A 10,773-nucleotide genomic window follows, 5' to 3' on the forward strand; every position below is an offset into this window, starting at 1 on the left:
TTACATGGATTATTTGATAAAGAATAAAACTACAGTTATATAATATGAAAGAAAGAAAAGAAATGAGAAATTGAAAGTTACGATAATGGAACATACATCATTTTATTATTAATGTTTGGATTGTACATTTTGAAAGGTAGATAAGTGACTTCAAAATCAGATTAGTTTAAGCAAGGAGAGCTTCATGGAGAAAAGAAGTTTGTTGGTATCAAGTATATATTATAAGAATACAAGAAAAATTCTTTAAAAATATTGGTTTAGAAAATAACTTTTCATGATAGCAAAACTTGGGCATTATGTAAAAACCTAAAAAGAAAGGAATAAAAGCTTTTGAAATGTAGTTTTACAGGAGAATATTGAAGACTGATAAAAATTTAAAATTAAGTTCTTATGCCTTGAGTGACAGTCATTTTTATGAATTTTTTTAGAACTGCTGCTCATTTATTTTAATCTAAGATTGCCTGCTATTTTTAGCACAACTGTGCTATAAATAGCACTGTTTCTGTGCCATTTCTAACAGATAATGGCACAGTCCTCTATTCAATATCAATCTTTTTGATTTGCTCTTTCAATTTTTCATTTTAACATTTTTTTAGTAACTTCGAGATGCGTAGATTTATTTGGTAATTCATTAAAATATTTTTTAGAGTAGTAGACATAGCTTCTTTGTTTGCCCAATTGTGAACAGGTGTTTTGGTAACTTAATACTTTTAAAACAAGTGTTACTTGGATTCTGAATATTCATTTTTTGATTCATTATGTAGGTACACAATAGAATTCAGAACAAAACCACGCCTGATGTCTAACAGTCTGTCTGGATCCTGTTCACTGATTCCAATTATTTAAAAAAAAAGTTTTTGTAGCGTCTGTTCAAAGAATCAAACAAAGAACCATAAAGACCACTCCATCTAATACACTGCCATACTGTGAAAAAGACCATAGTATACTTGCAACATCTGCCCTCTCAATAATACTTGTTTCAGCCTATAGAAGACATAAAATAAGTATTTGGTTTTTTAACTATGTTGTTCACATGTACTTCCCACTTTATATTGTACATTGTATGTAAAACTTATAAGTAAAAAAACAAGAAAAGTGTACATTTTAAAATATGTAGCAAGTAGATCAAACATATTTTTCTGAAATTTTCCAGAAATGTTCATTCATGTACTCTGATTTTTTGCGTACCTGTAAGTAAGCCTTTATAAATGCATTGTAAATTTCTCAAAAATGTTGAATGAAACAGCAGGAGAGGTACATATTTTTACCAATCTCATTTAAATTCATTAAATCTGTTTTAAAAAAACCTGCAGCACAGAGGGTAGCCCTTGAAACTATTGTCTCTGTGTATTTCTGCTTAATTCTTTAGCTTTATCATAGTTAGGTTTCTCATAGTTTATTAAACCAGTTCTACTTTGTAAATAATATATTTAATTTTTCTTTTTTGTATATAGACAGGAAAACCATCATGGCTAGATTTATTTGCTGAACTAGATCCTCTAGCAAACCCCGATGCTGTTGGAAAAACTAAATCAGAAGATGATCGCAATTGCTAACATAATTTCAACTGTTAATGTGTTTTACTAATATTTCTAGATTTGTTATTTACATAAAAAGTGTAAATATTATTATAATTATTAGCAAAAAAGATTACGCAGTGTATGCTGTCTGGATTGATTCCACTGTTATATAACAGTATTTTTACATTCTTAGTACCAATTAGAAAATTTGTATCTGTTATTCAACTAAGTTAAAAATAACATTGTAAAACCACAGAAAAGAATTTTCTGTTGTGAACTTTAAAGCACAGTGAAATAATGTAATTTTATTTATTTATTTATTATCATAAAGAACACCCATAAGAAAATACAAAATAAAAAATCAGTTCAAAAATTTGTTTTAATCATGTAGACATAGTAAATATGATTTTTATGTATAGAATTATTTGATTAGATGATAATAATGGAGTTACCTCATGTAACTTGTCAGTTTTCATTTATATATCTTACTGGTTGAATGTTTTCAGTGGTTGTTTTCATCAGAGCTTATATTTTATGTTAAAGGCTACATTATCATGAAAGCAGAAATTCCTCAACTAAATTTTTATTTAGTTTTACAACCTCAGATATGCTTACATATTAAGTTATGTAGAAGTTCAAGTGATGAATTAACAAATGAAGAAAATATCAAACTCTTGCTACAAATTGAAACAGGGTTATGTTCCTATTTGAGTTACTGCATTATTAGTATTTTTTTGATGTAGAAGCATTTCTGCCTTTGACTTTTAGGGTCTCGTATTCCATATCAGGTAACTGTAAAAAAAAGCCCTGTCTTTGACTAAGGTCCTTATTGAATTAACCCAGACATCTAATCCCTCTCTGAACATACTTAACTGTTGAGTAGAAGCATTAGTTACAAAACATGAATTTACGGGCAAGATTTTCCTGTTGATCAGACCAGGTGGAAAAGGTCCCCTAAGCATGCCTCAGTTAACATACTAAAAGTCAAGAGCCTCACTACCATTCTGACATTTGTTTAATTTTGAGATATCCAGTTGAATCTAGTAAAATGGCCCACTCTATATAGATGTAAATGTGTCATAATCCATTTTTTCAGTTGTAACTAGTTCAATATTGATGAATTTATCGAAAAATGTTTGAAACAAAAGTTGTAGAATGGAGAATTTTACTCAAAAAACTTCTAGTAACATTTTCATAAGATCATAAATAAATGCGAGAATGATCAGTTATTTACATCAAAAACAAAAAAAAAACTTGTTTTGTATCTTAAACAATTAAATTTTTTGACATTTTTTTTAAAAATAATGAAATCGAAGGTTAACACTCAATAAAGTACATATTTCTGGACAACTGTACCAAGTTTAACATAAAATTCTATTTTTGTTAACTTTTGACAAGCATTTATTTATATTGCTATCTTCACTGTTTGGTGTGCGCTGACACATTTTATAAACATTATGCTTGCAAAACTCAATCAGAAATTAAAATTTATGTAAAACAGATAATACCATCTAAAACTAAATATTTTTCCCTAACTATTGTTATTGTTTAATATTTAATTTCGTAAAATTTTAGTTATGGTTGGCTTTTTGTTCTAGTGAATGTCCTGGAATATATTTTTTGAAATAAAATGATTTAAAATTACTAATATTTAAAAAATAGCAATATGTTTTCTATGAAACTTATTACATTCATAAATAATCGCCTTAAGAATATACTTGCATATTGTTTTTCAATTTTTGGAATTTGATTTTTATTTGCTTACCTTTGATAAACAAATTTGAAAAAACTTCAAATTCTTTTAAATTTACCAAAAGTTATTTCTTTAGGTATCATTTATCGATGACATTTTGATTTTTTGCATTATATATTGTAGACCAAATATTATAGATATTTGTTTATCGTGTGCACTGTTTCATTTGTTGAAACAGTGCTGCTGGCTATCTCATTTCTCTGTATAGACAATATTTAAAGTGCTACTTTTTATTGCACTAGCTCATTTATTTTTGATCTGATTGGAATGTGTCCATAGACTTTTTTGTGTAAAATTTCTTTCGTTTTATTCTTGTGCTCTGTAGATAAATGTTACTCAAATGTAGAATTAAGAATTATAAAATGGTCAAAAGAGACATTGAACAATCCAAATGAAAATACTTCTGCTGATGAATGTTACATTTTAAAAATAATGAAAAAATTTTTCAAACCTAATCAAAGGTTAACATGTCAAATTTACATAAAAAATCGTATAACTGTTAATTAACAACTAAAGTCCAATATCTGTTGCACATTCCAAACTTTAGTTAATTTACAGCATGCAATCTTTAGATTGATATAATTTGCGACCTCTATATACATCCAACCTATTATACCAAATGTAACAGTATTTTTACTAAAGCTACATAAGAAATATTTATACAAATTATTATTATTGCTGTTGAGATTATATATTTTTTTATTGGTAATCTAATTTTCTGAGAAAAACATTTGAAAATTTATGTTTAACAAAAATAAGTTCACAAATATTTGATTAAATTGTGTATTCATTCAAATTACAATTGTCTGTTTCATTAAATTTATCTCATCATTAAACAGCTCATCTGATGGAGATATATGGACTAATATCCAGACTCATAGATAAGACATGAAAATTGAAATTTACTTAAACTAATGCAATAGAAATGTTAAGAGAGAACGAACTTCCAAATTAACTGGTCCTTTGTGGTCGGTGGAAACAGAACCTTATATTGTGATCATGGTGTGGAAGTAAATGCATCCTCATATATTTGTAGGTACAGCAATCCATAATATTCAATAGTAAATCACTGAAGAAATTGAATCTAAGAAAACAATTGTGTAATAAAGAATTTAATAACATTGAGAAACTTTGTTATGTAAGATTATTTAATGTGAATATCATATAAATAGCAGGATATTAAAATTTATCTTTTAGTAGCATAAAGAGTTACCATCAAAGTCTATTATTATTTTAATTTACCTAATTTAATCTAATTTGTTATAATGAGAATTGTAACTAATAGCTATATATTTGTTAATTGAAATGTATTCATACAAGTCATTTGTGTAATTATTATTATGCCTTCATTTATTAAATCAGTTGTACTTTGATGTTTACTCTTTTCTAACTTGTCGTTATGTTATATATAATCTTCCTCAAACTAAAAATTAAAAAAACGATCAGATTAAATTTAATTATATTATATCGTGAAAACTGATGGAGCATGAAGAAAAGCAATTTAACATACGTGTAAAGGCCATACATATTGGATTGGACTTGAATTGTACAGCATTTGTTAAATTTTATGCAACTAGTCTCATAGTGAATTTCTAGTCATAGTTTAAAACTTATTTTGAATCCTCAAATTAATTTGTGTTTGTTGTTGAGGTCTGTTTCTAACTCAAGCCATGTAAGACAGTGTCTCTTTGTCTGTTGAAAAAAACTAGTTCTGTTACTGTAGAAGTTACTGAGAGATATTATTTTGCCCAAGGCCCCAATGAGTTGTTTGATCCCACTTTGGTTTCTAAGAAAAGATATTAATATCAAATGCTTACAATTTTAGTTATTATATTCTGTTGTATATTTTAATGTTTATTATTTTAAGAAAATTTATTATTTATTATTATGAATTAACTAATGCTTGTAAAATAATGAATGGTGTTGGATTTATTTAAATAAAACACTTACTTCTATGGTGCTACAAAATTATTGAATTTCATGACCTCATTAAAAATCCTTCTCTTTATGACTACTAATACCTGTACTCATTTATCAGCCCTGCCTTTTTCATACAATTCTTTCAGTCATGTCCTCACAGCCTAGGCCTCCTTGTTGTAGGCTTTCTCTCAGTATTATCACATCCTTTATTATATCATTCATCTTCTTTCTGCCTTTACATCACACATTCTTCTTTTTTTTTGTTTATTAGATGTTAATCTAATAAAAACTTAAAAAGTTTTTATAGCTTAGAAGTTTTCTTTCTTCTTAAATGTTTAAACTTATATGTTAGTTTAAGCATGTTGTGGTAATGTTGATACTGTACAAATAGTATCATGGTGTCCTAAACATAGTCTTCCAGATATTATTTCTGATAATCAAAGTTTTAAAAATAAGGAATTCAGCAATTGAACAGATGTTCTTTTTTCAGTTTATCTTATGTATAAGGGTATTAATCTAATGGTTACATATAGTGGATCTTTTGTAATAATTATAAATTATATTTGTTCATTATAAATGTTATGATTATAAATATTATTGTTGGTTTTTAAGACTAGGCTTTTACTTGGATAATTACAGTTAAAAACCATTAGATAACAGTAGATAGCTTTAAAACATTTACCAGTTACTCATTTGAAACACTTACTTCAGAATTGCACTTCTTATAAGTATCAAGTCATGGTCATGAACTGGAAGTTTTTTATTATTGATGATAATATTAAAACCTTTAGTTTACACACACGTAAATACTTGTAAACATCGTTTTGAAAAGTAACATTTTACAAATGAATTAAAAAAACAGAAATTAAATTCAATTTTGAATTTATAGGACTAAAAGTGTACGTATTTACAATATAATTGTAAAAGATATGATTACAAAAGATGATCTCAAACTGAGTTCCCTAAGCATTTTTAGGCCCAAGTCATCATATTGATGGGTCACTTGATGCAAAACATTGTCAATGCCGTCAATTTCTTGTTCATCAATAGTGTGGAAATTTGATCCATAAATTAACCTTCAAATAGCCAAAGGAAAAATTTGTAACTAGATAAATTTGATCTGTCAACAAACCAAATTTCCGTCACTAGAGAACATCCCTCCTGACAGTTCATTCTTCTGAAAAAGCTGCATGAACATGTGCTAGTAAATTGTTTGATATATGACACGTTTTTCTGTCTTGTTGGAATAAGCCATTCTTTTTTTCACCAACTATTAACAAGTGTAGGATTCTTTAAAATTGTACGGTACACTTCATTATTGACAGGCCAATCAAAAGATATATCGGCCCCACTTTAAAATTCCCAGAAACAGCACACTATACACCAATTATTTGATTGTGAAGAGGGTGCTGAACAGTCTGCTAAGGATTTTCAGTCATCCAAACATTCCAAGATAAATGAAATATGTCTTGTCTGACATGAAATAAGCATTAGGTCTCTCTGGCCATTGACAATGTTTTTTGAGAAGTCATTTGTATTAAATAAGACATTTCTGTTTGTTTTCGTAAGTTGTACAGTTGTTACTCAATTTGGTTTCAAATTTAATTATGAAAAATCTAAAGCAAGATATGTTATTTTGCACCACTTTGTCGTGATATCTTATATATAGATTTTTTCAGACTTGCAGAAATTTATCTTGAATATCTGGTATAGCTTGGTATCTCTGAGTACCAGGTAAGGAGTCCTAACAGAACGCTGCCCGTTTTGTTTTGTGTTTGAACCGAACTCATTGAATGCTACATCTTAACCAAATTGTGATGTTACTCTTTGCTGGGATACTGGCATTCAGAAATTTTTCTGTGAATGTTTGAAAAAATCTTAAAATGATCCAGAACACATGTCAGCTTCCCTACAGCAACCCTTTCCTCGATTGAATAAGGCATTTTAAAAAATACAACTGCAAAGAATGAAACTGTTCTCAATGTAACATGGAACTGTTTACATTTGATAGTAATAGGTAAGAGTAGTAACATAGACAACCAACAGTGGTGCTAGTAGTAACAGCATTAAAGGTGGTCTCAATAACTGCAGTTCTAGACGGCTTGGTTCGGTCTTAATTTGCTTTCATCTATATGTGTGTGTGTGTGTATATATATATATATATATATAATTCATTTGAAGTATCCCAAAAAACAAGCTGGTTGCTTCACAAATTCCAAAAAAAATTGAAACTTGTTTCCTCCTTATTTAAGGACCTAAAAACTGTTTTTTTTTTTTATTTAAGCAGTTTACCTGTGGTGTTAAGCAGTTCACCATTTTTGTTATGATGCACACACCTATTTTTATGGTTGTAAGGGTTTACAGAAAAAATCTTAACTAAAAAACTATTGGCCCCAGAAGGATAAAACAAAAAGTAATTTAATCATAATTTCTCAAGGTAAATGGTTGGTGCAGTGGTTTATTTACCTATCTCTCTTCTTTCAAAGAGAAAATTACCAATAAAGTTGAACATGAAAAACGGTGAAATTTTTCACTTAAGGTAATTTTTTTCAAGTCAGGGATGGCATATACAGTTTGAATTATTTTTTTATATGTAGGTATATGTTAGTATTTTTACCATAAATAATATTAATGGTGATATACTTACCCTTAAATTTTTATGAATTTTTGAAAACTAATTTTTTTAAAAAGATTGAAACTTTGGCTTCAAATAACTCTGATGAGGATAGTAATAAAAATCTCAAATTTGCACAACATGTAACATTTTTGTAGATGTTTATGGCAAATAAAAAAATTTCTTGTGTATTCTACTAATAAAAAAATTATAACCTCTCAAAAATCATGGAAAACTTGTTAAAAGTGATACCATTTTGACTTACTAAATAAGTGCTCCAAGGGGCTTTCTTGTCTTCTTTGCACTTTACATTTTTTACATATAGCCCCTATGTTGTTGAAATTCATCACATTTTCAATTATGTAAAATAGTTTTTTAAATTATTAATGATATGTTTTAATTTAATGTTAACTTAACCCATAACAGTAACCTAATACAATTTTGATTCAAAAATGCTTGTAAAACTTATCCAAACTGAAATTTCAATGAGTAGGCTACATCTTATTTCAAGAATTCATTCTTATTTTTATAAACACTATCAAAGACAAAATAAGTTGTACCAAAATGTTAATTATTCTTCAGTGAAATAGCCTGTTTTGTAGCAATTAAAGTTTATTATTTAGTGTGGTTAACCAGCAGCTGTGATATCTCTTCTGTTAATTCTCTTGAAATTGTATGAGAATGAGCCATTACCATCAATTTTGATGGAATTTATACACTCAAAATGCTACAAGCAGTATCCAATTGTTCAATATTGTGATCTGGGGCAATGTATTGCTCTTAGTCACATTCATGTAGTTCTTTGTTCTGCTGAGAAAAACTACTTTTGAAACAGTTAACACAAAGAGACTTTCCAGGAACTAAATTTAAATTTGGAAAAATGTGTTCTTTAAGAGCTTGCTCTAATGTTATTTGTCTTAAGTTTTTCTTAACTGTTTTTTCAAAGTTCTCAAAGGGTCATAACAGAACTGTCCATACAGGTGACTGAATTTTGACAAAAACATTTTTCATGATATTTACAAACACTAGTGACATCTGAATTAACTTGTAAAAAAAAAAAAATAGTTTGTTAGTTTTCATCACTAAATTCACAAATTTTGATTAGTTCTTTTGGCGCTGTACCATACACTTTTTTATGACATACTTCATTCACATAAATTCCTATGGAATATTGTTCTTCCATTGTTTTAAGTGAAATTGAAAATAATGTAAAATTTTAACTGATTTTAAAATTTGCAAATATAATATTAAGTAAAACTTGTTTATTAAATAAACACTTCCAAACACAGATTTATTTGGTAATTCATTAAAATATTTTTTAGAGTAGTAGACATAGCTTCTTTGTTTGCCCAATTGTGAACAGGTGTTTTGGTAACTTAATACTTTTAAAACAAGTGTTACTTGGATTCTGAATATTCATTTTTTGATTCATTATGTAGGTACACAATAGAATTCAGAACAAAACCACGCCTGATGTCTAACAGTCTGTCTGGATCCTGTTCACTGATTCCAATTATTTAAAAAAAAAGTTTTTGTAGCGTCTGTTCAAAGAATCAAACAAAGAACCATAAAGACCACTCCATCTAATACACTGCCATACTGTGAAAAAGACCATAGTATACTTGCAACATCTGCCCTCTCAATAATACTTGTTTCAGCCTATAGAAGACATAAAATAAGTATTTGGTTTTTTAACTATGTTGTTCACATGTACTTCCCACTTTATATTGTACATTGTATGTAAAACTTATAAGTAAAAAAACAAGAAAAGTGTACATTTTAAAATATGTAGCAAGTAGATCAAACATATTTTTCTGAAATTTTCCAGAAATGTTCATTCATGTACTCTGATTTTTTGCGTACCTGTAAGTAAGCCTTTATAAATGCTTAAGTTTTTCTTAACTGTTTTTTTTTAAGTTCTCAAAGGGTCATAACAGAACTGTCCATACAGGTGACTGAATTTTGACAAAAACATTTTTCATGATATTTACAAACACTAGTGACATCTGAATTAACTTGTAAAAAAAAAAAAATAGTTTGTTAGTTTTCATCACTAAATTCACAAATTTTGATTAGTTCTTTTGGCACTGTACCATACACTTTTTTATCACATACTTCATTCATTCACATAAATTCCTATGGAATATTGTTCTTCCATTGTTTTAAGTGAAATTGAAAATAATGTAAAATTTTAACTGATTTTAAAATTTGCAAATATAATATTAAGTAAAACTTGTTTATTAAATAAACACTTCCAAACACAGTATGAAATTTGAGCCGTTTGATAAAGATGTAAACAGGTCATTGACTAATGCCCAATTGACCAGTCTTTAACAGCAAAGCTAAACGATGCAACAAACATAAATGAGGATGTTGCAACATGAATTTTCCTGACTACTGGAAATGACTTCAAGTGCCTGTTATAACATGAACACTGCATTTGAATGGTTCAAACAAGTCTATTTCAACTATAGTAATAAGTATAAAAATGTTAAAGTGCCAAGAAGACAAGAAACCCCCTTGGAGCACTTATTTAATGAGTCAAAATGGTATTGCTTTTAACAGGTTTTTCATGATTTTTGAGAGGTATATAACTTTTTTATTACTATAGCACACAAGAAACTGTTTTAATTGCTATAAACATCTACAAAAACACTGCAGGTTGTGCAAATTTGAGATTTTTATCACCAGCCCCATCAGAGGTTTATTTTTTTTTTTAATTAGTTTTCAAAAATTCATAAAAATTTAGGGATAAATATATCACCATTAATATTATTTATGGTAAAACTACTAACATATACCTACATATAAAAAAATAATTCAAACTGTGTACGCCATTCCTGACTCTTGAAAAAAATTACCAAAAATGAAATTTCACAGTTTTTCATGTTCAACTTTATTGGTAATTTTCTCATAGAAAGACGACAGATAGGTAAGTAAACCATACGACCAATCTTTTACCTTGA

At 27.9% G+C, this 10,773-nt stretch overlaps 1 protein-coding gene across 4 annotated transcripts in view; it reads left to right on the forward strand.

Annotated features, from left to right (window-relative positions):
• Nucleotides 1-5,228, forward strand: part of ICA69 (islet cell autoantigen 1-like protein) — a 65,330-nt gene extending 60,102 nt beyond the window's left edge. For all 4 annotated transcript variants that reach the window (XM_075369400.1, XM_075369398.1, XM_075369399.1 and 1 more), the window contains one exon: nucleotides 1,455-5,228. In XM_075369400.1, coding sequence (XP_075225515.1) covers nucleotides 1,455-1,556 — 102 coding nt within the window. In that variant the 3' untranslated portion in view covers nucleotides 1,557-5,228. The remainder of the gene's footprint in view (nucleotides 1-1,454) is intronic.
• The last annotated feature ends 5,545 nt before the right edge of the window (nucleotides 5,229-10,773 follow it).

This window comes from Lycorma delicatula, chromosome 6, assembly GCF_047948215.1.
Source record: "Lycorma delicatula isolate Av1 chromosome 6, ASM4794821v1, whole genome shotgun sequence".
NCBI classification, from domain to species: Eukaryota; Metazoa; Arthropoda; class Insecta; order Hemiptera; family Fulgoridae; genus Lycorma; species Lycorma delicatula.